This window comes from Enhydra lutris, unplaced genomic scaffold, assembly GCF_002288905.1.
Source record: "Enhydra lutris kenyoni isolate GAN:26980312 unplaced genomic scaffold, ASM228890v2 scaffoldscaffold10, whole genome shotgun sequence".
In the NCBI taxonomy this organism is placed as follows: domain Eukaryota; kingdom Metazoa; phylum Chordata; class Mammalia; order Carnivora; family Mustelidae; genus Enhydra; species Enhydra lutris.
This window is the reverse complement of record NW_019154094.1, coordinates 3,586,586-3,614,134: the sequence shown is the minus strand read 5'-3', so window position 1 is coordinate 3,614,134 and position 27,549 is coordinate 3,586,586. Positions and strand designations below refer to the sequence as shown.

Sequence of the window (27,549 nt, the reverse complement as noted above, 5' to 3'; positions counted from 1 at the left end):
TGATGCCCACCCACCAAGCGGCCCCCCACTGCCCCGGGAAGAGGGCAAGAGCTGTCTCTGCAGTGGTGCACACGAGGGACAACGCGACAAAGACAAAGCGAGTGCAAATTATTTTACTTTGAATATATAGGAAAAGAAATCCACAAACGGGAATCTATGTTCTATGGTTATGTCTTTTAAACAATGTTTTGTATTTACAAAATTTTTTTCCTGATTAAAAGCACCAGCTGAAGTTACAGGCTGCTAAAACCATAAGATATTACAAACCCATTAAAAGACAATATGCCAAACATACTTATTAAAAACCCTTAACGAAACAGAAACAATGCAATCAACAAATTTACCCACTGCACCAGGCAGCCCTTTTCTGATTTCCTTGCCAGTGTTCCCAATAATAGGGTGGGGAGTGCTTACCCCAGGGAGAGGACCCTCGCTTCACCCGTGGATGATTGCAAACACCCAGCACGGGGGAGGCAGCAATGTGCGCATGCGTGCCAGCGAACCTGGGATCTCCCGGCCCAGTCCCCCAAACCTACAGGCCCTGAGGACCCCAAGAGGAAGTGGGAGGAACATACGAGAGTCAGAATAGCTTTCAGTAATTTACCTGCCAACAGGGATCTTTCTGCTGCTCCCCTGCATTGCTGTACACTGAAAGGTTTGGAGTTTTTAATCTGGTCTTCCTAACCACTTAGTTATGACACCGTGTAAGGTCTCCCTGGGGGCTCACTTGCTGCCTGTCTTAAATTCTGATGACTGAGTGAGAAACTGTGAGGCACTCGATTTGGACATTTGCAGGAAGGTACTTACGACAGCTTTATGTAACCAGAAGATGCTACGGGGAAGGGGAGGTTCAAAGCTTGCACATGCAGAAATGCATGTACACCCGGTTTGGCTTCCATAAAGCTAGAGTGAATATTAAATATCGAGTACTGAATTTTTAGCTGTAAACATAAAAACTTATCCTTAACTTTACATGAACATAGATAACAGAGTGGTCACTAAAAGCACTTTAACATCAGGACAGATGTTAAGTTTTGAGGTTCTTATTTCAACTGCTCTACATAAAAAATGCCCTAGAAGCAAAGAAAGGCTTAAATAAATATGCAGAGACAAACATGATGCACAGCGTGATCGAAGTAATGAGGGTCTGGAGAGGTCAGGCGGTGCAGGGTCTAGGCCAGTAGGGGCAGCTTGTGGCAAGGGGAGGGGGGCTCTGTCCCGAGGGTGGAGGGGAGGGCCTAGGGGATACCCTTGAGCGGAGGAGGAAGACAGGACAGGGCATCTCGTGGCCACATGTCACACCCTCCTCTGTAGGCCTCATAGGCCCCGGGGAGAGCGGGGTCAGCCAAGAAGGTGGCCCTGAGCAGCACGGGACAGTGCTAGGCTCTCCTGGGTGACCCAGGATGCCACACAGATGGTGGGTCCTCTTATGACAAGCTCTGGCCAGCCCATGCCTCCAATCAGCAGCTCACTTTGCATGCCTGTCGCTGGCCCCCAGTGGCCTGATGCTGGCCTGGGAAGGGCACTGGCCCTGCGCAGGGAGGTCTGCTGACAGCCCTGCTTGTAGCTAAGGCACACTCAGGCCTCAGGGCCTGAGCAGCTGACCTGAGTGATCCCAGTGTTCCTTCTGTCAGACACTGAGGCTTTGAAAAGCAGCCCTCACAGTGTAAGGATAACAAGATGCAAACTAACAAGCCACCCGACTAGCAAGACCACTCACCACTCCTCTGTGGGGGGATGCTCCCAGGCACTGGAAGCTGGAGGAGGTGGTGACCTCCACTGCCCCCAATGCCCCCATCACCACGGGGGCACTGCCTCAGCTATCCAAGAGGAGCACATAGAACCAAGCATGGTTGTCTGGGCCTGGCAGAGCCTCTTGGGGTCCAGCTCAGGGAGAGCTTTCAACGCTGTCCCAAGACCCAAGGCGGGTAGGTCTCCTCATCCTTCCTCCTGAGAGCAGTGTGAGGGACCAGGCATCTGCGAATGTCCTCTGCTGAGGAGGCCACAGAGCTGCTAGGAAGCAAGCCCCTTCTTCGTTCAGGCACCCTGAGTTGGGCTGAGGAGGGTCCCCTCCCTTTTCCTCTGCTTCCTGCCCAGCAGTATGGATGCTGATGGGGGAAGGCAGCTGGCGCCAACAGAAGTCTCAGCCCCCGCCCCAGCTCCGTGAATCACCACACACACACGCACACACGTGCACACCCGTGTCTACAAGAACGTGCACCTCCATGGCTGGACACGGACTCCAGTCAAGGTGCAGATGTTTTGGAAGCCGAGTTCCTGGATTCCCCAGGATTTCGGACCAGAGGCCCTGGCTGTCAGATGCGGGGACACTGGACAGAAAGGCAAGCTGGGAAAGTGTTATGGTAGGATGTGCATTTTTGTCCCTGACATGCGCCATCACTTCTTCCCTCCCATTCTGGGGCAGAAACTGGCATTTTGCCTCTGGGCTCTGGAAGCTGCTGTGAGCAGAGGAAACACTCCAGCCAGGCACGGAGGCCCAGGCGACGGAAGTCACGTGGCAACGCACCAGCGGTACCACCCACCCTGGCAACTGGCACCCCACTCCCCGCCCAGACACGCTCCCTTGAAGGCCTGACTCAGACGTGGAAGCAGAACTGGCAATTCAAGTCCACTTTAAAGGATGGCTCTGGAAAGTTGGCTCCAACATCCCACCTGCAAGCCTCAGCACTGGGGTCTTGTTACATGGTGGGAGTGGCTGGCCAGCCCTTCCTGGGAGGGCGGAATCAGCCCTGCACACTGCCTGGGGACCTGGAAGCTCTGAAGACAGTCAGAAAAGAGGCCTGGGGACACCCACTCCAGCACACCTCCAAGGAAAGCTCAAGTGCCGTCTGGATGGAAGTAGGGGACACACCGGGCCCCACAGAGGCCCTGAGAAGCTGGGCAGCTCCCTCCAGGAGCCTCACAGGAGGCTGGCCAGGCTCGTATTGGGTCCATTCTGAGCTTGGAACTGCACGGGGGGTGGGCCATCCGTCCACTGCAGAGGGCAGAGAACACACAGGTGAGGTCTTTCCTAGGAAGGAGCAGAGCTGTGCCGGGCTGCGTGTCTGCTCTGGACTGCTGCTCTCTTTGGGCTGAATGCCCGGCCAGGGCCCTCTGTCCTCCACACCTGAGTCAGCGGGACCCCAGGAAGCACCGTGTATCACCCACTTGGGGATTGACGCCGCCTCCCCCATCCGAGGGGGCCGCTGAGTCTAAGCTGAGCTAGGGATTGCTGGAGACATGCAAGGAGATGACTGCCATGCGTGTACTTCCCTTCTCAGGGAATGTGCCTCCTGGAGGCTGCAAGGCTTTGAGGAGTCACCCAGTACCCCGATTTTACCTCCCCAAACCCAGGCCCTATACCGTGATGAGGTTGTGTTCAGGGAGACTGCAGGCTTCAATGTGGTCCTGGAGCAGTTGCTGGGAGAAGTTCTGGTGCATCTGGGCGGCTTCGTGGGCGTCCATGGCATTCCCACAGGCCTTGTTCAGGTCTAAGGGTGGGATACACACATATAGGGTGGATCCACCTTGCCCTGCCCCACGTCTTCCCCTTGGACGTGGGTAGAGCCCTAAGGTCCAAAGCCCACTCTGCCAGCGAGTTCCTGTATATCTGGCATGCCACCTGCCCTGAGCCATGCCTGTCTCAAGGTCAGCAAAGCCCACTGCCAACAGCGCTCACACATGCCCTCCTGAGCTCCTGAGTCACATTCTTGGAGGTGGGTGAGCAGTGTGGGTGACACAAGGGTCGGCTGGGCAGTGAGAGCCTCAGGGCTGCACTCTGTGGCCACTGGCCCTCCTGGGGAGGTCCTGGCCAAGCCCCAGGCACAAAGGAACTCACCAGAGCAGAATGCCCAATACCCACTCCGGAAGCAGAGAGACTGCATGGGCCCACAACCCCACTGCACACCCTCTGCCTCCTCCCCAGAGCCCTTGGCAAGACTCTGGATTTTAGGGGTGCCTGGGTGGCTCTCGGTTAAGCATCTGCCTTCGACTCAGGTCATGATCCCAGGGTCCTGGGATCCAGCCCTGCACAGGGCTGCCTGCTTAGCAGGGAGTCTGCTTCTCCCTCTCCCCCTGCTCATGCTGTTTCTTTCTCAAAAAAAAAAAATTTAAAAAAAAAAAAAAAAAAAAAAAAAAAAAAACGCTGGATTTTAGTAGCCCAATCTAAAGAAGGGATCAGCAGTAACGACACTGACACCTGCTGAGAGCCTCCTGGGCACCCAGAGTGTCCTGGCCAGTACCGTTCAATAGGGACGACTGCCACAGCCAATCACGGAGAGGAAAACTGAGGGCCCCCGGGGGCTAGGACTCACAGCCCACTTCTTCGCCCAGACTCCAAGAAATGGCCTTGTAGAGAGGGCGGACTGGTCCTGTGTGGAGCTGATGTCATGAATAAGCCTAGTGTCTACTGCCCCCAAATAGGGCCTGCCATGGCACCTGAGCATATGCTAGAACTGGGAGTGCGGCATGCAGAGGCCCAGTCTGGGCACAAGTTCATCAGGGCTTACCTTAGCTCTTTTAGACTTGGGCTCCCAGCAGCCCTGATGCCTGGGCAGGGCTGGCCGTTGTACTCACCTCTCAGCAGGGCTGAGGACCACAGCTGCACGGACATGTCTGGGATCTTGCTGGCCAGCTGCATGGCAGGCACCACCATGTTGTTACTCTCCTGTGGACCGAGAGCAGCCAGGGAAGGGCGTGGGGGTTGGGGCCAGTGGCAGGGACAGCCCAGCACCCACCCACCACCCCCAGCCCAGGCTGTGCCCTCCTGCTGCTGCCTGGAAGGCTCCTACTCCTACTTCAGAGCCCATCTCAAATGACCTCCTCTGATGTACTCTTCAACCGCCTCAGGAGAAAATGAACTGCACCCGCTCTTCCGCTCTCATGGGGGCGCTGCTGGCCCTGCACGAGTCTACGTGCCTTTGTCTCTAACCACAGCACCAGAGGTAGTCAGCTCTGGACCCAGAACAGAAGCCGGTTAGAAATGCACATTCAGGGGTGCCTGGGTGGCTCAGTGGGTTAAAGCCTCTGCCTTCGGCTCAGGTCATGGTCCCAGGGTCCTGGGATCGAGCCCAGCATTGGGCTCTCTGCTCAGCAGGGAGCCTGCTTCCCTTACTCTCTCTGCCTGCCTCTCTGCCTACTTGTGATCTCTGTCTGTCAAATTAAAAAAAAAAAAAAAAAAAGCACATTCAGAGACCCGGGGGGGTGGCCTGGGAGGAGGAAGCAGTCTGCCCTGGTGGGGGTGAGGCGGGCTGAACAGATAGGGGGAAGAGGCAGGGCGGTGTCTCTTCTACTGTCACTTTCATGGGAGGCTACCTGACACATGGTGCTGTGGGACACCAGGGCATGCTAACTCTCCAACCCCGACTGTGTGACTGCATAATGCCGTCCCCCTTAATCCTTAGGATGTGCTGAGAGGGGGCAGGGGGACCTCAACACCCATTCCTGACCCCATGATGACTGGCAGCGCTGTTCCGACCCTGCTCAACCTGGGGACAACAAGCTCTGCTGGCCTGGATGCAGGATTCAAGGTGACAGGGGAGAACTCCCAGTGCAGCAGCCACTGGCAGATACCCACACATAGCCGAGAGATTTGTAAACCCTCCAAACCCGCTCCCGAGGCCTAGCTTCAACACAGGCAGGACTGTGTTCGAAACACAAAAGCGCAATGACTTCACACTGCCCCACAGCGGGCCCCTCAAAGATGAGCTCCAGGTGGGTCTTCAAGCTTTTCAGAATTGAATAAAGTCTTTCCAAGATCTCAGAATGCACAACAGAACACGAAAAACTACTCTTCTCTTCGAGGCCTGGGGTTGGACCTCTGTCTGGAAGCTGCCAGGAGAGGCCCCTGGCTCTCCTAGGCAGGCTCCGCCATGCTAGCTTATGGCCCCACAGAACCTGGTACAAAGATGTGCGATCCTGAGAGGTAGCCTGTGTGTGGCTGCTCGCAAACACAGCCGTGGGCCATCCAGCCTTCGCAGGCTCAGGAAGAGCTGGCTCTATCTCCCTCAGACCTGGAGCCGCTTGAGGCCAGGCTTAGGCCTGAGGGCTCTTGGCGCCCCCATGTCACTCCAAACAGGCCCAGACACACGAGGGGCAGTGGAGGTTCCTGAATGAGCTCTGTAAGATGCCCTGGGATCAGCCCAAACGTGAACCAGAGCTGCAGCTGAAAAGCTGGTTTGCTTCCCCTGCCCCATTCAAGGTGGCTTCGAGAGACCACTAGACAAATGAGAGCTAGGGAGGTCTGGCTCTACGCCTGGGTCTGCAGTTTGGGGCTCTGTGACCTTAATCTCCTCAGCTGGAAAACAGGAGAACCACATCCACCACACTGAGACACGAAGCGGGCAGCCCACACTCAGCAGGGCCTCATGTTGAGCCCTGGTTCCCATCTGGCCCCCGGACACACAGAGAGACCACTGTTCCCAAGTGTGCTCAGAGGCTAAGGAACAGGGCGACAGGATATTCTAAAAGGAGCACAGCTGCACTCTGAAGGAAGAACCCAAAACTTGTCCTCTTCTTTTAGGGGTGGTGAGGTCCCTCGTGTTCAGGCCCTGGCCACAGTAAGTGCTTGTCATGTGACCATGGGGAGGGGGACGTGCCAAGGTTGTAAAAAATGCTCACTCTCAGGGTCTGATCAGATAAAAGTCCATGGGCCAAGACACGGACCCCACGTTAGTTAAAGAGAGGCTGGCTGAACTATGAAGCACAGGCTACTTTGAAATTCTTGCTGCCTGCCACTGGAGAAAACTCTCACCCAGTGGTACAGAGAAAGACAAGATACCAAATTATGGAACAGCCTGGAAAACAAAACCTATGCATAGGCAGAGACGGGTACGGGAAAGAGCCAGAAGACACACAATCGTTTTCTTTCGTTTCTCGTGCCTTCTATGACGAACTTTATCCTATTACATAACGTGAACCAAAACTATCTTACAAAACAGCCTTGAGAGGCCGAGGGGTAAGAGCAGGCGAGCAGGTAAGTGCACACCCCGGATTCCCCATCTGACTCAGAGACCTGGAGTTGGCTGATCCCACTGGGGACCAGCCCCAGGGGGCCATTCTAGGTAAGGGTGAAAACACAGGGTGCCATGAGGACAACACTGTGTGTGCTGGGCAAAATGGAGCCCAAGGGATCTGGCTGAGACGACACACCTCTCCGCCCCCAGCTATTAACACACAGAAAGGGGAACCTGCCCTCAACCCTGCTGGCTCTGGACAGCCTGTGGGACTCCGCCTGACCACTGCCTGCAGCTGGCACCCGGCCTGTCTGCCACACAGACCCACCCTCCAGGGTCCAAAGATCCTCTTCGCCCGCTGCCCCCCCACCCAGCCTCATGGAGCAGTGGCGAGGTTACTGAGATAAGGTCACGGAGGGGCACAGGATACAAACTGCTGCTAGGTGGTAGTACACAAGCGCCGTGCTGGTCCCCTCTCGGCCCAGCCCCGGGCACTCACTCTGTGGTTCCCCAACACATAGAAGATGTGGCCCAGGAGCACAAGGGAGCAGGCTGTGAGCCGGTTCAGGTCCTCTGCATTGGACATCTTCAGAGTTTCTCGAAGAAATCGCCTATGTGAGAACAGATGCTGAAGGCCCATCGGACGCCTTATCAGTAGGAAGAGGCTGCAGCCATCTCAAGGACCTGAGCACATGCTGTCAGGGAGCAAAACCACCCGGAGGGCCAGCCCAGGAGGCGCCAGGCAGGGGCAACCTGTCCTCTCCCCATACTCACTTAGCCTCATTGTAGCGTCCCTGGAAGAAGGAGAAGAGTCCACGCACGTAGAAAGCTGCTGCTCGCAGGCAGTGTGAGCTGACAAGAGAGACGGGCACACTTTGGTGGTGTTTTTGGGAGTGCAGCAGGCTTCCAAAGGGGAGTGAGAAGAGAGGGGCGAGAGGCATCGGGGACACAGGGCAGATGGGTCCCACAAGCACCGGTGCCACCCCGTGAGCAACGAAAGCGTGAAGACAACAGGTCCAGTGGGCACTCAGCTCTTGGGCCGCCTACCTGACAGGGAAGCTATGGTCCGGATTGATCCTTTCCAACAAACTGTATAGCTGTGGCAGAAATGTCAGTTAGGATCGTTTTGCATTTTGAAACACAGGAAAATTCAGCCTCAAATTCACCATTAAATTTGACTAGGGCTGCTTGCATCTTCCCAACCTGAGAGCATCACGCCCTCACTCCGAATCCCATGCCTGAGTAACCTGAGTGGGGAGTGGGGTCAGGACCTTCGAGGACAGGTTTGGACACTACGGAGACTGCATGGAGCTGTTTACTTCCTAACCGCCGCCCCCCCCCCGCCACCTGATGGCAATCATGGCCTCCAGTGTGAGGAGTTAAGGTTGGGGTCCTCACGGCCTTAGCCTGCCCCACATCAGAGGGGGCTGGGCAGTCAGGGCAGTGGTTCAGTCTCAGCCTTTGTATGGTCAGAAGAGCCCAGTGTGGGGGAGCGCGGTGGGAAGACCGGCCCACATGGGTCTTGTGGGCCAGGGGTTTATCTGGAGGTGCAGGAATCCTGGGAGGCTCTGATAGGCAGCCACGGAACTGACATTCTAGGTCTCCTCTGGCTGCCAAGGAGGAAGGAGGTGGAAAGGACATGGCTAAAGTGAGCTGAAGCTGCTTCCAGTGTCCCCACAGCACCTCCAGGAGGCAGACACTGGGAAGGCAAAGACACACGGAAGACAAGCTCTCCCATGACCCATCAAGTGTGACCCACAGAGCCCACTCCTAGCCCTAGACGACACTGCCCATCACTTCCTAACTGCTGGAGCAGACAAGCCTGGGCCTTCTGCTTCCCGGAGCCCAATGCATCCAAACCCAGAAGTTGGGAGGTCAGCTAACCTTTCTCTAGACTAAAGATAAAATGAAAGGAGGTGGAACAGCAACTAAATCTCGATACTCTGGAGGCAGGAGGCTAGGGCTGGGAGTGGGTAACCCTAGGGCTGAGGGGGCGCCCAGGGCTGAAGGGAATCGTAGGGCTGAGGGTTGCACAGGGAACCTGGTGTGAAGCACCTGTCCTCCAAGGACAAGCCCTGCTGGAAGGTGAAACTCTGGGGCTGCTGAGATCTGCTGGTGCCCAGGACCACCCCAAAACCCACCTCCCCGAATAAGAGTTGAAAAGATACCAAACATGAAGCATGTCACCTACTACCTCTTGGTGTCTATTTCCTTCCCGTATATACACACTCGCCAGATTGGTCACGATGAAGGCCCACAGCTCCTGGTGGTTGGTGAGCTAGAACGGGACACATGGGCATTAGAGGGCCAGGCCAGGCATAGCCCCATCACACTGGGGCCACTCAGTGGCAGCTGAGCCACCCAATCCTCCAGGGCAGCTAATCTGTAATCATGCCTTTTCTTTCCTTTCAGACAGATCCCCCAACCTGCCTCCCAGAACCCAGAAGCATAGAGCTGTTAGCTCTCTTTACTGTAAAACCGTCCTCTACAATAGGAGAAACTTAGGAAACAGAAAAGGAAAATCAGCTGCCCCTGATCCTGCCCTGAGAACACACTACACTTCAGTCTCTTTTCTGCTTGTTTCCCAAGACTGAGACCCAGACAGCCCCTCCCTCCACACCACAAGCAGTGACGCCTGCGATCCCAGGGTGGGCTGACACAGCAGAGGCCTGTGCTGGCCCTGGGAAGGATGCCGCCAGGAGGGTAACAGAGGCTGCTGGGCACCACAGACGCTGCTCATAGCTGCTGGTGGGTAGACCGCTGTCCTCAGTTCTTGGGAAATGAGGACGGTCGAGCGAGAGTCCAATCTGAGCAGCCCGAGCAGTATCCGGATCCTGGTTCCCATCGGGGCTGAGTGAACACAGCTGTGTAGGAGGCTGGGGCTACCTAGGAAATGCAGCCCCCCGCCACAGGACCCCAGCATGCACTGAGGGGGGCCCAGGAGGTCTTCTGCTCTGAGCATGATGCTCTGGTCTGTTTGTTGTAGGACCACAGGAAGAGCACGTGTCTAGGACCGGGGTCTGAGCGTGTATACTGGCTGCACCCTTCCCACGTGGCCTATAGGAGCGCCGTGTGGGAAGAGCGCCTCCCCTGAGGCACACACCATCAAAGCAGCAGCAGCGGCAGCCCCTTGGGGCATGTTGAGATGGGGAGGCTCACGGCCACGGGGTAACTGCAGGGAAGAGGGCAGCCATGTGTGGGTGTCCCGGTACCACTGTAGCTAGCAGTGTGAGCCTCCCAGGGCCCAGAGGAGCGGGCAAGGACGAAGAGGCTCAGAAGGCCATGCGAGTGGGTCCCCCGCCCACTCTTCAGACTCTGGCATGCTGCCAGAGGCTCTTCCATGTTGTCAAGACCAACGGCGGGGCTGGCAGCATCACGAGCCACACGGAACGTCTCAGAGGAGCAGTTATGCCGCTGAGCCCAACCCCAGGAGCAAAGAGATCTGGAGAGTAGCACAAGGGGACAGAGCAGAACTCCTCATCTGACAGGGTGCAAACTGCCCCCCCCCGGACCCTGGGGGGAAGGTGTTGCCAGCCTCCTTTTCCTGTGGGGACACCAAGGCCAAGGTGGGGATGTGCTTATCTGGTCCTGGAACAAGACAGGCAGAACCGAGACCTGGCCCCGGGCTATCAACTCCCAGGCCTGGGGTGGCCCTGTCCAAGGGGACACACCAGCTTCCTCCCCTGGCCTGTTGCAATCCTGTCTGAGGCGAGGACGTCACCCCAGCAGAGCTCCTTTATGACCCCCCGGGGCAATCAGCCTGCCACAGTGTGAGAGCAGACCCACTATGGCTTCTGGGGTGGCTCCAGGGAGCCCCAGAGCCCTGCCGAGGGACACTGCATCTTCAGCTATAACAGGAGCCAACACCAACCCACAGGTTATCAGGAAGGCTGCGAACTGGGAGTGAAAGCGGCTGAACAGGTTGTGGCACCAGTGGGCACCGGGCTCTCCCTGATGGCGGCCCTCCAGGTTCACCCCACCCCAGGCTGGCCAAAGGCCTCCTTGCCCACAGCTATCCCTCGTCATACTTTGCTGCCAGCGCTGGCCTTGCCACGGAAAGGCCCGGATAAACGGCACGTCACTGCCACGGCCGGCGTCAGGCTGAATGCTGCAGTCACCCACAGAGCACGGTTTTGTGCAGAGGTTGTCCTCCTCACAGACCGTGCCCGGCTCCTCACTGAGAGGCAGGGCCCGCCCCCTGCAGCGAGCGCCGGCACCTTACCCGCAGCGCTGTGGTGAACTGGGCTTCCGCATTGTCCATGCAGTTGACGGAGACGCAGTACAGGCCCTGGAAGGAGGAAGCACGGAGGGCCTGAGGCCACGCAGACTGCTCAGGGCTGCACGACTCGACAAGTGACTGCTGAGCTGGCTACTTCTGCGCTTTACTCCCGCAAAGGGGCATAAAGACGGCATGCTTAATGATTCCCTCCTCCTGGGACCCAACTCCACTCCGACTTCAGGTGCTTCTCAGAATACGGCCCACTGGAACCATTCTGGGTCCCGCCTGGGGCAGCTGTCATGGGATTTCTCGCTGGAAGGGGGTTGGGGGTGGGCAAGCCCGGGCACTCACCAGCAGTGTGTGCAGCTGTGCCGCGTGGTTGGAGAAGAGCCGGGGGGACTGCTGGCACAGCTGGCAGACCTGGGAGATCTGCCAGGAAAGAGCACGCTCACCGTCACGAGGTCTCTATGGTGGCACCCGGTGTCCCAGTGGCCTTCGGGAGACCCCTAAAGCTGACAGGTGTGCCACAAAGTCCCAGAAGATGCATCTGTCACAAGGGCCAAGTGCAGCCCTGACCTCCTTGAGAACAACGACCCTTGTCCATTACTCCCACTTCACCCTCCTTTTCTAACATGGGTCTCAGCCGTACAGCACCTTACCCCTACTCAGGGCCCCCCCGACCCTCTCAAGAAGTTAAACATCAGAGAGTATGGACTGGGGCAGGAGGAATGCTAGGATCACTGTCAGGGAACCCCAAATCCTCAGACCCTGTGTTCTTGGGGCATGCAAACTTTTAGGGAAGGAGCACTGATTTGTCACATCCGTCGGGGTCGCGAACTAACAAAGTATAGTGAAATGACAAGATCAGATGTTCTGCTGCCACACACCGGGCAAATTTCACTTTCCCACGGACGATTTCTGAGACCCAGCCAGCTCCAACAGCTCTCCCACCCACGCACGTGGCCTCTGGCGGCATTACCTCCTGCAGCGCGGTGGCCTTGTGTCCCGTGACAAGCCTGCACATGATGATGTGCTCCAGCAGGATGACTTGGAAGGAGGACAGGATGGGGCTGCAGTCAAGCACTGGGGGCGAGAGGTGGGGGTGAGCACTCAATGCACAGCTAAAGGAGACCCGAGGAGACGGACACAGTGCCTCCTCAGGACTCTGCGTCCTTCCACCTCCTGCCACACTGGCCCCCTGGCTGCCAAGGCCTAAGCCCATTTGCTCTGTGGGGCACGAGCTCAGCACCAGCTCTGTCACCTCTGTTGGTGCCACTGCACCCTAGAGTGAGGGGTTCATCTCCCCATCCAGGCGGGAAGACAGGCCCAGAGCCAGGTTTTAGTGACTAGAGCGTTCTAAGAGGAAGAAATTCCCGGAGAGATCCGCCTTCCATCCTCACTCCACTGTGACCCAGGGACATGCTCCACAGCGCTCGGCACACAGTGGGTTCTAGAAATGCTGCAGGAGTCCAGGAGAGTGCAAATGAGCAACAGGCCCCAGGAAGCAGTGAGGGAACCCAGCTCTTGGCTTCCCTGAGAGGCTGTCCTCATACTGGAGCCAGACGGCGCCCACAGCCCTTTCCCAGCTCATCTGGAGGGAGAGAACCGCCATCCCCGTGGGCTTCGGTTCTCCAGTTCTGAAGGCTCCGCCCCCAGCAGCACTGATGAGGGCACAGGATTATCAGGGGTGCCGAGCCAGCCAGGGACACGGGAGGCTCTGCGTTCCTACTAATCAAAGGTCCCTGGTCCCACAGGATGGATTAGTTGGGCTTCTAGGAAGAACCCACGACCTCCAGAGGACCTGTTGCTAGTCCGGGAAATCTGAGTTCCAGTCCCAGCCTCACCTGGCGTGATCCATGTTACAACACTGAGAACAGACTGCAAAAGCAGCCACCATCGGTTTGAACTGAGCACTGCTGTCCCAACAGGCCCAGCTTGGGACCCACTAACCCTCATAGCCATCTTGAGCAGTGAGGGGATAGGACAGAGATGGCACAAGAGCACTTCTGGCCTAGGATCGAGGATCAAGCCTAGGCTTGGCCTGGTCTGCTCCAAGCCAAGACTGCTCCCATCTTCCAACTGGGTTAACAAGACCCACAGGGTGGGGGATTCATGGTGACTGCTCAAGGATGCTGTCATTCCGGGGTTTTTCAGGCCAACACAAGAGGTGGCACTCAGGCCACCCACCAGGGGGCGCTGTGACTACATGACCGGCCAAGTAGAGTCCAGCAACCACCCGCCCCAGACTTACTCTTGAGCTTCTCCAGCTGCATGAGCGCTTTGTCTGTGTACTTCTGTGCTTTCTCCAGGTAGCCGGCCTGCATGGAGTGCATCACGGTCACCTGGTGACAAGACCAGACAGCGGTGGTCACTGTGGTCCTCCTCTCCCCGCTGCAGCCGCCGTGGCCCCCATCCCCTGGAGACTCACCAGGTAGACGAGCACACACATGTGCTCCTTGGGCAGCCAGTGGAAGAGGTCGGCGGGGTTGCTGGGCAGGATCTCATCATCGTGCAGCGTGGAGATGGTCTGGATGCACTGCTGCAGCTGCTTCAAGCACGGCTTCACACTCTTCACCTGCAGTGGGCGAGCAGCGCCACGCAGCTGACGGGCTGCCGACTCCCACCAGGGCCAGGCCCCTTAGGATACGAGGCCCCCATGGGGCAGCCAGCCACGTCCTGCCTGTCCAGTCACCTCCCAGGCCCTTCCTCCCAGGAGCTCCTGCTATGCTCACTGCCTACAGGAGGCCCCCCGCCGCCGATGGGTCAGCCGGCTCTTGCGGCACAGGGTTGGGCCAGGGAGGTCATCTGGGAAACTGAGACTTCGCCACCACCCACTTTTGGGTCAAATCCCAAGGCCTGAGAGAAGCCTGTTCAAAGACCCTGCTCAAGCCATGTTCCTTCTTTGCTATAGTGACCCCAGGAGAGGAGAGTAGGGCTGGGGCTGCTGGTTATCCTGAGGGTATGAAGCTGCTCCCTGGGAGTCCTGTATGTGCCATGGTTTGTACAAACTTGCCTCTCTACACTGGGAAGCCCTGTCCCAAGGCCCCCCAGGCCACTTCTGCAGCCATCAGCTCAGCACGAGAGTCTGCTCTATACTCCTGTGTTTCGAGTGTGGTGTTTAGCCCAACAGGCACAGCTGGATGCAGATGGGGGAACAGAGGAGGCCCCTTACCAATCAGACACCCACTAGGCTCTACCCGTGGCCTCCCCGCACACCAGAGAGGTCCTGCCTGTGGCTGGTCACTAGGCCAGGGCAGGGGAAGTTGGATGGAGTGGCACCCCCAAAAGGCTGCGGTGCTCTCGCACACACAGAAGCACCTGCTGCTCAGCCCCACGGGGATTACAGTCTACATCCAGATACAGCTGATCCTGTTGGTCCCTTCTCAAACTCCATAAAGCTGTCACCAGCTGGGGGATGGTGATCAGACATGGCCAGAGCACCTGCTGTGGGCCAGGCACCAGGCCACAATGCTCACTGTATTCTCATGGATTCCACAAACTGCCCTGAGATGCCTTCAGCCGTCCACGCTCTGAGCACACATCTGTACCACCACTATCCCCTCCATGATGCTAGGACAAGGAGACCCCCATTCTCCAGTGCTCTCTGCCCATGGGGACAAAGCACTCGTACCAGACCATGACAAGGTGTGTAGGGAAGGCTGAGCCTCTAATGATAGACATATCATGTGGCCAGTGACAGGAGACAACAGCAAAAGTGACGTCTTGGCCTAAAGCCCGCTCACAGCCTGCCCATTCCCCAACAGTCCTTGGGTGGGAAGCACTACGTACCTGCCCGGCATCCAAGTAGTGGGTCACCTGGAGGACCAGGAAGAAGACACGCAGAGACTCCTTCTGGATGGGGTTCCCTTGCCAGTTCTCAACTATCTGTCCACAGAGGGTCAGCAGCGGGTGCACTTCCTGTAACTTGCGCTCCATCAGCAGCAGCTGGGGAGGGATGCATGGGTGCTGGGAGCACCTCTCAGTGCCCAGATCTGCCCCCCTCCAGGGGACCACCAGCACTGTACAGAGAGAGCACAAAACTAACCCAGGATTGCTTCTTCCTTAGCACAAATCCCTGGAATCAGAGTTTCATTCTGAATCCAGCAGGGGCACCAGAGCCTCACCCTTGCTACAGCCTGCTGTGTATGAGGGTCAGGGACCCTAAGAGGCTACACTGCAGCATGTGAGCGGGGCCCGGCCTCAAGTCCTCCAAACCAGCCCCACTCCACCCAGCCTTGACTTACCATTCCTTTGCTGAGCAGGAATAGGGCTCTGGAAAAGAGAGGGTGAGTCAGTCTGTGAGGTCCTGGAACCTCCCGGGAAGACTGTGCCACCCCAGTGTTCACGGGGACCCAATGTGCAGCAGTCCCTGGTGGTCTCCAGTGAGGTCTGTTTCATAGGCTGTTCTACTTCACCCTGTGTGATCTCTTTTTTGCCTGGTTAGGTGTTCATGAGGTTCAAAAGCCCAGAAGGCATAAACAGGTGCTGAGAAAGTGTGGAGGAGTGGAGTACAGAATGGCAAGCATGCCACGATCCCAGCCTGGTGGACAGAGTAGAGGGGCTCCTTGTCAGCGGATAGTACTGGGCAAGCGCTGGTGGGAGGCCAGCGCTGCTGCTTTCAGGAGTCCCTGTGGCTGAGCAGAGCCCACTGGCCCCCAGTTTGTTCAAAAGCAAAGTTTCTGTTCCGCCAGTCTTTAGAGAGTGCCTGTGTGCTACAACAGACCCTCCATCAAGCAGTTGCCATTCTCCCCGTCTTCTGGGTGAGGTGGGGAGGTCACAGTCACACAGAACAGATGTCTATGCTCTAGGCCACCACGTCATTCTCCGTTGTTACCTCATGGCCATCGAAACGTAAGGCTGGGAACTTTTTATCAAAGTTCTCACGGTGTCACATGTTAGCACCCCACGTCTGTAGTCAGAGGTTCTGGGCCAAATGACCTGTAGCCGCTGTGCTCTGCTGGAGCCCACCCAGGCCACCTGTCCTCAGTGGCACAGAGACCTGGCAGGAGAAACTCTCGAGTGAACATGTATAGTGTTCAGCTGCCCCCATGCCCTGTGGGGCCTGAGTGCTGCCAGGAACCCAGTGACAGCTGCAGCACAAAGCGGGCAGGAAAGGCCAGGAATGTGGGACCAGAGTGTGTGACAGCCACTGTCTCAGGACAGGGTGGCCAAGAGTCCAGGACAGCCTGGAGGAAGCTGAGTGGCTCCAGTGGGCACTTTCAGGTCTCAAGTTCAGAGAACGGAGACGGGGACAGTTTTTTCCCAACAACTCCATGGGCTCAGATCAGCCCCTGTGAAACAAAATGTTCCAGAACCCTAAAGCATAAAACAGAATAAGAGCACCGGTGCCTGGTGCCTGTCTACTGCAGAGCTCTTTAAGGGGTAAAAAAAAAAGAGATAGACTGGAGGCCTTCACAGAGGGTACACAGTGAAGCACCAGTGCCCTCTGACCCCTGATCCCAGCGCACCAGTCTTCAGACCTCGGTCTAAGCAGTTCTGTAGGTAACATGAACTCACGTCCCCTCTTCTATATGAACGTCCATTTCCTCTATCTCCTATTGTACATCTAAAGCTCCTCTGTGTCCTCTGAGCGGGGACGCTGGGGCTGCCTGCAGGCACTGCCAAGCACACCATGCTTGCCCTCCGGGGGCACCACTCCTGTGTCTGTGCCTCCAAGGAACCAGCCCAGCACATCATATAAGCACTTTTTATCTTACGAGACACTAGATCCATGCAAGCCCCGAGAATGCAGGCTGCCCTCCCCTCCAGTCCACTCTCTCCTCCAACTCCACGAACCAACAGGGCAAGAGACATCAGGTGCTGCTTTCATCCTCATGGTTTTTACTCTGTGCAAAAGTGATCCCCATTTCAAGCCAGAGTGCCAATGCTCTTTGCTTCCCCGGGACCAGACAGCCAGGCCGTCTCCAAGTAAGAGGGAGAGGGGTGTGGAGAGAGGGTACCTACCGTGTGTACTCGGATCCCACCACCCGGGCGTACTCAGCCCCCACGCCCAGGAGGTCGCATGCTGACACCAGGTCCTTCTCAAGTGTGTGCAGTTGCTAGAAAGGAGAGAGTAATGACACTTGCTTTACAGTACCTAGTACCAGACCTTAGTGCTCTGCTGGTGACTTAAAACTGAACCTCCCCACACACCTACCAAATTGTTTCAGTGTCAGTTTTGAGGTAAATCAACCAAATCATCTCATCACGTTAATTACTTTGGGCAGAGAACTCTACCTCGTCTACAGTATACTTCATTTAAGCGTGATGGCTCACAGAGGCAGGAGTTAACCCTTACGGGCACAGACCCCCAATACTTTGTGAGTGTGTCACTGCCTCTGGGGGCTAGTTACAAGGGAGGCACCCAGAGGGGCCCCAAGTGAGGAGGGACTCCCTCAGGGGTAAGTGTCTGTAGACAATGCGAACAGGAAAGGCTCAACAGGTTCAAAAGCAGGTGCAGGTGCCGGGTCTTGGTCAGGGGTGTCGGCCCCTGCAGGGACCAAGGCAGGTGACTCATAGTCTGGCTGCACAGGCAGGTGACAGGGTTGTCATGGAGTGTGGGCAAGAGCAGCCTGGTAGGCAGGCTGGATCTGAGACAGAAGAGACTGGAGGCCAGCCAATGAGGGGGAGGTGTGGGCAGAGCCCAGAACAAAAGAGGTGTCCCTCACAGTAGAGCATACCTGTCCCCATCCTGACCCCCAGCTGGCAGGCCTCTCCATCGTGGGGAGGAAGGCCCAGCCTAGAAAGCCCACGACCCCTGGAGTGTGTCAGAGCACTATGTCTGCGGAGCTGAAGGGAGGCTGGGCAGGGGACCTACAATAGGCAGTCCCCTGGTCAACTCTTATAATAAAACACAGTGGTTCACTGGCAAGAAATGCTCCCCAAATTTACAAGAACACAGGCCAAAGGAAGCACCGGAAGGGAGGAGAACATGAAGACAAGGCCCTGTGTCAGCCCCCATGGGGATGGACACTCCCACCATCACCCTGGGTGCTGCCTGGGGCGGGGGGTGTCTTGCAGAGGACAGAGGCTGCTTAGCAGGTAGAAGAAACATCTCTGTGCCCCCACCCATTCAGTGCAGCAGCCTAAGGAGGGCCAGTGGGTCCTGGAGTTTGTTATTTGTACTTGGGCGGGCCTGCCCCAAGGTCAGGGCTCCTGCTGAGCACCATCCTTCTTGGCTAGGCCCGAGGTACTCACAGCGAGCTGGAAGAGCAGGCGGCAGTGCCAGTATGGAGTCTGCTGTGAGATCTGGATCGCTTTCCGCAGCAGTGGCTTTGCTGCGTCCACGGAATTCTGAAAGGAAGCAGTCAAGTTTGGGAAGGAAAAAACAAGCCGGCAAGCAAGCTGGATTCCTTATGGAACAGCTGCGGCACCAGAAGGCCACTCCTGTTCACGCTCACCAAAAGATTTGTGGGCTGCCAATTTACTTTATTAATAAAAGAGAAGATTTATTGGACCCACTGGTTGAGAAGTTTTTGCATTACTCTTAAAATAACTCCACATTCAATTAAACTGAGAAGTAGCTTTAGCCCAAAGTTTTGAACAGTCAAATTAGACAACAAATTGCCATCTTTCCTGTTCTGCAACCAGAGAGAGGGACCAGGGATATGAAGGAGGCACCCCCTGCTGCCCAAGGAGCCTCACGTGTGGCTGCTTAAAGAAAGGAAAAGTGATTTTCAGCTATGCTTGAGATCAGGAACCAGGTTAAGAAGGCATATAGATTTGTTTAGAAATGAATTGCCCAGAACCTAGGAACACAGCTATTTTTCAACAGTCTTTATGGAAAGATTTTGCTGGCCTTCATAGCAAGTGACGACCCATGGATGCTCTATTCCAGGGCATGGGAGGTAAAAAAGGGGAAGTAGTAAAAGCCAGAAGGGAGTCCACTTCTGAGAGCCCCAATATGCCATTGTGCCTTTGCTATGGGGAGAGTCACTTTGCTTTCAGAAACCTTCATGTGCTCTTACCTCTTGACAGTATAACTCAGACAAGAGACTTGCTGCTTCAAATTTAACATCTTCGAATTGTTGGATCTAATAACATCCAGTTAAGGAAGCAGAGACATGGCAAAGAGATCAGTTCAAAAGGGCCACAACTTGGAGTTCTTACACAGTAGAGGTTGGTGGGACAGGAGCACCCCTGCCTGCTCTGAAACGTCAAGTTCACCTACTCCTCTAGCAACCTCTATGTCTGGTGCTAGCTGGGTGAAGAGCTAGATGACAGGGCACAGGCAGGAGCATGGGTGGTACCCAGGGACAGGATGCTGGTCTGTAGAGGGAGTCACATCCAAGAAGGGATTCTTCAGCTGGGGCAAAGCCTAAAACTTTGGGGTGCTTCATGGGGGGGGATTCAAATTTACAACAAAATCTTTCCTCCAACCCCCGCCTCCCGCAATGGAGCTTTCTTTAACAGGAATGGTACCAATAAGAAAAGGATACTTGCTGCGATATCAACCACTGAAAAGAAAAAGAAAAAAGGATTAACTCTCAGCCAAATACTGGATGCCGGCTTAACTGGCTCTACTTTGGGGTTTACAGAGGTTGTCCTATCACCAAAAGCTGCAGGTGTTCAGTTAAGTGGGAAGGTGGCCTGCTTGGCCTGAAAGGGTAGGCTCACTTTCCCTGCAATCCCATCACCAGAGTGCACCTGGGGGAGAGAGAATGAGTACCTGTGGGATCCCTTACGGACAGGAGTTTTCTGTCCTGCCAGCCCCCAAAGTCAAATTCAGAGCCCCCTCCTATCACAGCAGAAATGCTTCAGGAGGACGAGAGCTCCCATGTACCACTCACTGCAGTACATGGACAGTCGGCAAATCATGACACAGGAATCAATTGCAACTGGAGAGTGGATCGGGAGGTGTCAGTCCTTCCTGGAGAAGTGACATTTAAAAGATGCTTGGAAATGAGCAAAGCTAGCCTCAGAGTGGAGGTGGGAGTGCTCTGAGAAGGACTGCTGTGGGTAAATATGGCCAGATGGTGGCAGGGACGGCTCTAAGACCTGAGCTCCCTGTCCTACCCTCTACCGGCACACGCATCAGCACAGGGTTCAAATAACATGCTCCCGCTTGGGGACTGCTGTGCCCTGCAGCTCCACGTTCCAACAGGAGGCGATGGTCAGGATGTGTATGGGCCAGTCCACCACATGAAGTACACCAACCATGCTCTGTCAGACCACCTAGGACCCAAACATACGCCAGACACTGTTCTGGCCCATCCACTCAGTCTACAGAAATTCAGAGCCTTGCCAATTGCTGGCAGGAAGATCTGGAGCTGAAGAGAAGACCCTGACTCACCATGCTCTGTGGGAGAACAGTGTGTGTGGGGGGTATGATGCTTGGGGTTGGGCCTTAAAAGGCGAGGGTGTATAAAGTGAGGGGGGCAGTTGTCCCTAGGCAAAGAGGGAGTAAGAGGTACTCGGGGCAGAGGAAAGCCCACGAAAAAGGCAGAGGTCCAAGAAGGTTCGGCTGGAAGGCCTGATGATCTCTGTGCCATCCATGTGGGAGCACTGCCAATGGGTGAAAATGCCCCAATATCACTCCCAGGGCCTTTCTTGGTCAGAGGTATAGAACAGAAGCACCCTATCAGATCTGGGTTTTAAGAGTACCTAGAAGCAGCAAAGAGAATGTGAAGGGAGGAAGAGGGCCCGTGGAGCTGCTGGTCTTAGGCCTAGAGATGCCTCTGGGCCAAGGGTGAATGGTGGCCCAGAAAGTCAGAGGCAGCGAGAGCCTTAGAGCTGCCGGAGATCAGCTGCCTGCAAAACATAGGTGGGCCAGGAGGGGGCGCTGTGGGAAAGGGAGAGAGGAACAGAGCTCAAAACCTCCAGCACCATGGGGCTCCTGACAGACACACATACATGTGCACACATGCAGGGCCCAGGCAAAAGGCACTCTGCAGCCTGCCTAAGTGTCCGCTTCCAAACCCCCACTGTGGCAGGGACAGGAGGGGTTCAGGGTCCCCGGGGGGTGGGGAGGCAGGACCAGGTTCAGCCACATGGGTGATGTCAATGGAGCCCGTAAATAGAGAAGTCAGGGTGTGCTTGTCTACTGAAACCACCCATCCCCACGGTGAAGTTCAGTGCAGGGAGAGAAGCTTCCGAAGACCACCATCTGGAAGAAGGGAAACCAGTGGAGGAAACTGTGTGACTGGAGACAGGGTTGGGCAGAGAAAGCTGCAAGACTGGTCCTGTGTCAGGGCAAGTCAGTCACTTTCCCAGGACTGTCAGTTGGACAAACAAAAGACTTCACTTCTGTATCTTTGTAACACTTGCAACATAAATACACAAACCAGAAATATGGACACATCAGAAAATATATCTCACAATTAGATACATGGAACACCTTACCTAGGGTGACTACTTTATTCAAAGTTGCCACCTGATCTGTATGTTTTACTACGCAAGGCTAAAAAATAGCTTTTATGTCTCCTTCCTCCTGATGGGAAAGAAGCCCAAGCGAGAGCTCACCACTACTGGGCAGCCTGCAGCTGCGGGGCAGGGATACAAACTAACCCTTGAGAAGTTCCTGGGGTTACCTTGGGTCTCTCAGGGGGAAGTGAGGGTCACCACAGTGGCAGCACAAGCCCTGAGGGGTGGTGGGCGTGAATGAGCCCATCTCTCATGCCTGGAAGACCATCCAGCACTGTGTGTTTCAAGGCTTCTTGTGCCTCAAAATCAAAATAATTGTTGTTTTTTAAAATCAGGTTTTTAAACCACCAAAATGTGCAGAAATAGTTATTAACCACAACTCCTTTCAGATGCAAGCACAGCACTTCGGAGCCAGCCTGCCTCCTTCTGCTGTGTGACCTTGACTATGAGAAGTTAGAAGTGGTCCCTACCTCATGGGTTTGTTCAGGGATCGAATGAGATAGTGTCCCTCAGAAGACCACATGTGGAGCCTGGCATGTAGAAGGTGACAACAATACTTCCATGATTTCCAAGCAGGAACAGGAAGAAATCAGGGGTTGGAGGGGAGGCAGAGGGGTGAGTTGGTGGAACCGTGAAGGGATGGTTCCTAGACAGATTTCACATCCTGAAGTCAGGGGAGGCTCAGAGAGTTAGTGAAGAAAATAGAAATGAAAACAGGAGGAAGCACGGATCACTCTTCCCTGAAAATGCTTAATGCCAAGTTCTGCAGATACAGCTTCGGCACAAGGTTTTGCTCCCAGCGATGGGGCATGGAATTTGGCAGGACACGATGCTGAGCAATTAAAGATCTGCTCCAGCCACACCTGTTGATGAAAGGCCCAGAACTCAGCTCTTTTGGGCCTTAAGAAGAGAAAGGGAAGCATTTAATCACTTGCTGAGAAAGTAAACCAGAGATTCTCAGGTTAATTCTGGAAGAGGAATTAAAAAGCATCTGGATGGCACAGTTGGGAGCTGCTTTCTAAGTCAGGGAGCAAAACCACCACTGACAAGCAGCTCCATTCCAAACCCAAAGAGAAAGCAAACGTGGCACCAACAAGGATACCGCAGTCAAAGCAACCAGTGTATAAAGGAAGACAACCTGGATTATAGAAAACTGAGAACAGGGGCGCCTGGGTGGCTCAGTGGGTTAAAGCCTCTGCCTTCAGCTCAGGTCATGATCCCAGTGTCCTGGGATCGAGCCCCGCATCGGGCTCTCTGCTCCGTGGGGAGCCTGCTTCTTCCTCTCTCTCTCTGCCTGCCTCTCTGCCTACTTGTGATCTCTGTCTGTCAAATAAATAAAATCTTAAAAAAAAAAATAGAAAATTGAGAACAATTCACCGCAGCAAAGTAGCGCTTCCTCCTCTATGGCTTTCAAATTCGCGAAGTCTAAGATGATGATGTATTTTCTAGGCCAAGGGATCAAGAGGAATGTGATCAAAAGTTTAGTTAACAGGGTATTGATACACATCTTAGTACTGACACGCAGGTTCTCTTGATTCCACGGAGGACGTGCAAATGACTACAACGGAACTGTCTGCTGGAACCACAGTGTGAAAATAAGGCAAGAGAAGACTGAAAATGCACACAGGCACAGGTATGCAGCAAGAAAAAAGCCAAGGTGAAAACGAAACGAAAAGGAACACAATATGAAAGAAGCTACAGAAGAGAGCTTCACAAATTCTCTAGCCAAGAGATTTCTGAGTAAAGCGACATCTCTTACAACCATGAACTATTTACTCCAGGAGTCCCAGAGCAGCCAAGAATTCTGATGACACACACACACCATTGCCAAAACCATAATCTAAAAGGAGAGACTCTCAGGTGGAGTGTCCAGCCATGCGCCACAACAGCTACAGGAGTTGCTGAGCAGACCCAGGGAATGAAGAAGCCAGCAGGTGATCCAAAGGCCTACAGAGGCAGGAACCAGAGAGACCAACAGCTTTGACCTCAGAGAAAGCTGCTGAGCCAACGGAGAAACATCCTTCATACCTCTGATGGAAACACTTAACAGATAATTCTTTCAAAGTTGGTAGAACTGATGAAGCTGATTGGTAAGTATAAAGATTATTCTTTTTTTTTTAAGATTTTTAAAATTTATTTGAGAGACAGAGAGTGAGCGAGCGAGAGAGGGGCACAAGGGGCGGGGCGGTGCAGAGGGAGAGGGAGAAGCAGACTCCCCACTAAGCAGGGACCCTGATATGGGGCTTGATCCTGGGAATCCAGGATAATGACCTGAGCGGAAGGCAGAAGCTTAACCAACTGAGCCATCCAGGCACACCCCAAATACATTATCTACTTTAATATACTCCTTCTACAATGTTTACAAATGTGGCTGAGGCAGTTAGACACTGACAGAAAGCAAACAGAGGGTAAATAATCGAGCCTTATATTTAAAAAAGTGGTTACTGGGGCACCTGGGTGGCTCAGTGGGTTAAGCCTCTGCCTTCGGCTCAGGTCATGATCTCAGGATCCTCGGATTCAGCCCCACATCAGGCTCTCTGCTCAGAGGGGACCTGCTCCCCCCCCCCCACAGCCTGCCTCTCTGCCTACTTGTGATTTCTCTGTGTCAAATAAATAAATAAATAAATAAATAAATAAAAATCTTAAAAAAAAAAAGTGCTTACTAAGGATAGGCTGGGGACTTCTCAAGAGAGAAAAACAAAAGACATGAAAATAACAGGGAAGCCAAATGTGATACTAAGTTCAGAGACCCATTAAAAGTTTTACCTAGAACACTCTTAAAGTTACAGAATATTAGTTCAGAAAAGAACAGCACAAGGAATGATCCAGGAGAAAATAGTTACAAAATACTTAAGAATCATTTAAGTTAAAAAAAAAAAAAAAAAAAAAAGTAGAACATGCAACTATTGATTTCACATCGTGAGATTAGAGTCCCATGTTGGAGGTAGAGTTTATTTAAAAGAAAAAAATGCTTTTTGATACTTTGGTTTGGCGCCCTAAAAAGAAACTGGAACCTCTTTGGCCATTTGCTCTTCAGGACTAGAAACAAAACACTTCTAAAAGTAGAACATATTAATGATTTTTTGTTGAGCGAGTCTGGGAAAGGAACCAATAAAAGTTGAAAGCAGCCTGATTGGGGGAAAATCAAAGGACTAACAAAGAATGAAGATTCAAGAAACACACTTGTGTTGCAACACAATGGAAGATTACATACAATTGCAGAAGAAAAACAGCACCGAGAACAGCACTTAAACTGAAATCTGGACAAATTCCCAGCTGCGGATGCAACTGACAGAAAGGAAGGGATTTCCAAGTATAACTTAGTGTGAGTGCAGAGGGGACCTTGTGGCTCTGTGGGAAACCCCACAAGATTCAGGGCTCTGTAAAATCAAGGGAAGAGGGGCGCCTGGGTGGCTCAGTGGGTTAAAGCCTCTGCCTTTGGCTCAGGTCATGATCCCAGGGTCCTGGGATCGAGCCCCGCGTCGGGCTCTCTGCTCCGCCGGGAGCCTGTTTCCTCCCCTCTCTCTCTCTGCCTGCCTCTCTGCCTACTTGTGATCTCTGTGTGTCAAATAAATAAAATCTTTAAAAAAAAAAAAAAATCAAGGGAAGACATTTCACAAGCATAAGAGATTAAATTATGGGTCCAAAAGCCCAGCGGCTACAAGGAAGCAATCTGAGGCATGGCTGCTTCCTCTCTACAGCACCGGGTAGGCAAAATGGGACAATATACACAGCAAATAGGAACCACTGCTAGAAAAAGACTGAATGACCCCCAAGACGAGGGAAGGGAGGGGAAGGATATATTGTGAATCCAGAGAAGAGAGAGATTCAGAACCACTCTTCACTGAAGGCACAGGGCTACCAGGCCAGAGCAGTCAGCCTACAGCATGCCCACACCCAGGAGAGTCTGGAGCTTCATCTGATCTCTCCCTCATCACTGCCCAGGAGAGACTGTACACCAACTAGTCACAGCTCAGGCATTCCTTGGGATCGACCTGACACCTTGAGTCATTTTCCAGGTTCGCTTTATCCATCCCACTCAGGCCTGCTCAAGTGTCACTCTTACAAATAGATTTCACTACCTTTGCCCAAAAAAGCACCATCTCTTCACCCTGGACCATATTTTCCATGGTTCTTCTATCATGGCCTCCCCTTTTACTACATATTTAGTATTTGTCTTTTTCACGTGAAAACATAAGCTCACGTTAACAGGAAATATTTTAGTCATCACGGATCTATGGCACCTAGAATAGATCTTAGCACCTGGTATGAACTGAATAAGTATCTGCTAAATGAATAAAAGGGATAAAAAATTTCATAAAAACAATAATGACTTATTGTCTAGGCATTGAAGCTGGAGATCCTGAGCCCAGGTTTGAGCCAGTTTTGTTAATAACTTGATGTGTAGCTTTAGGCAAATCACTTCATCTCTCGGGACCCCTACTGCCTCACTCCTAAAACAAGGAAGGTGATCAAGCAAGGATTAAAGACCCCTTCCAACTCTACATTCTGCAAAACAAACATTTGATATCCTTCCAAAGGCAACTCACTACTGGCCACAGGTGGGCTGGGATTTACCTCAGATCAATACATTTCAAAAACTTAAGTTGATTCTTTTTAAGAAATCAGTTAAGTCAAATAAAGCTGGGTAAATGGCAAATGGGGGCCTGGTCTGATGGGAGCACAATGTTGCTGTGACAAGAAACAACACCAAGGGCAGAAGGGTCACAATGACAGCCACTTTCCCACATTCTTTGAAGCACCAAGATCCCACAAGTCAAGTTGGGGGGGATGGGGTCTCTCTTCTGAAGGGGAGAGAGGAACGAATGATCGGAGGAGGAGAAGTCACCAGGGATACAGACAGAGCAGGGGCCTGGAGATCCCCCCCATTCCACCCCATCGAACCAAGTGGTCCTGGAACCTAGGGCCCCCTCAGTCCTGCCTTAGAGGATTTTAACCTCTTCTCTCTGAACCTCAGCCTGACACCTATGATACCCTGCATCAGTGACAGGGGCACAATACCCTCCAGACACTTAACAGACTTCCAGGTCCAGGAGAGAAGCCCTTCTTAGATTTCCTGAGAGCCCAAACTTCAGATTCTCAAGGGATGCCTGTACTGTCACCCTGACCCTCTCCTATCCTGAGTCACGTCAGGAGGGAGTGTTCAGGCTGATGCTCCAGGGTCTGAGCCCTGAGGAACTGGAAGCTGCAGATCCCACTGGCCGATCTGGTGGCCTTCTCTAAGGCGCCAACAGATGATATGCTCCTGAAATCCTGAAGAATTTGGGGACCTTGTTGCTCCTGATAAGAGACAACTCTCAAGTACCCTGAGCGGGGTCCTGGGACCCTGCCTGTCACCAGAGACATTAAGTAAGGTACAGAGAGAGGCCCTTGGGGTCCCTGAGAGGCTGGCGGTTTCGGGGTCCTGCTGCCCATGCGGAAGTCGCGCCCCAGGTCCCCTAAGAGAGGCCAGGCGGCCCCTGCCCGCTGGGGTCGCAGTCCGTCAGGCCAGGCCCCGAAAAGAGCCCGCGCCTCCTCCCTCGCGGCCGGGTCCGCGCTCACCGCCTTCTCCAGGTGGCTGCGCGCCTGCTCGCTGTTCTTGGTGTGGTGGTAAAGCACGGAACCGAGCTGCAAGTGCGTGCGGGCCTCGATGCGCTGCGGGGGCTTGAAGGGGAACACGGCCTGCAGGCAGTGCACACACAAGCGGATCTTGGGAGGGCTGGAAGTTCGGAAGTGCTCGGCGAAGCCCAGAAGCGCCAGGTACCACGACTCGGCCGCCTCCGCCTGCGCTGCCTGGGCCGCCGCCGCCTGGGCCGCCGCCGCCGCTTGAGCCGCCATTTTGGCCTCCACAACAACAAGCCGCCGCCACAGGGAGGCGGAAGCAGGCGCGCGGGGCGGGGCCTAGGAACCCTTCTCACGTCTCTCGCGATAGCTGCCGCATAAAGCATTCTGGAACATGTAGTTCGTCTTTGGAGTGGCCGCGGCTCCGGGGAAGTGTGCAAAAAGTTGGTGCCC

At 54.3% G+C, this 27,549-nt stretch overlaps 1 protein-coding gene across 2 annotated transcripts; it reads right to left on the bottom strand.

Moving 5' to 3' along the window:
• Positions 1-97: 97 nt before the first annotated feature.
• LOC111143815 (MAU2 sister chromatid cohesion factor) lies at positions 98-27,417 on the bottom strand. 2 transcript variants are annotated; one of them, XM_022497727.1, is made up of 19 exons: positions 27,097-27,417; positions 19,611-19,628; positions 19,140-19,205; positions 18,370-18,465; positions 17,137-17,231; positions 15,417-15,444; positions 14,962-15,117; positions 13,601-13,747; positions 13,424-13,514; positions 12,152-12,255; positions 11,524-11,601; positions 11,176-11,241; positions 9,145-9,231; positions 8,001-8,050; positions 7,728-7,805; positions 7,453-7,564; positions 4,576-4,666; positions 3,364-3,491; positions 98-2,995 (listed from the first exon to the last, which is right to left on the bottom strand). In XM_022497727.1, the coding sequence occupies exons 1-19, from the start codon at positions 27,370-27,372 to the stop codon at positions 2,921-2,923; spliced, it is 1,842 nt and encodes a 613-aa protein (XP_022353435.1). In that variant the 5' UTR covers positions 27,373-27,417; the 3' UTR covers positions 98-2,920. The 2 variants fall into 2 exon arrangements, with proteins under 2 accessions (XP_022353435.1, XP_022353437.1); XM_022497729.1 differs by having other exon boundaries at positions 9,148-9,231.
• Positions 27,418-27,549: the final 132 nt, after the last annotated feature.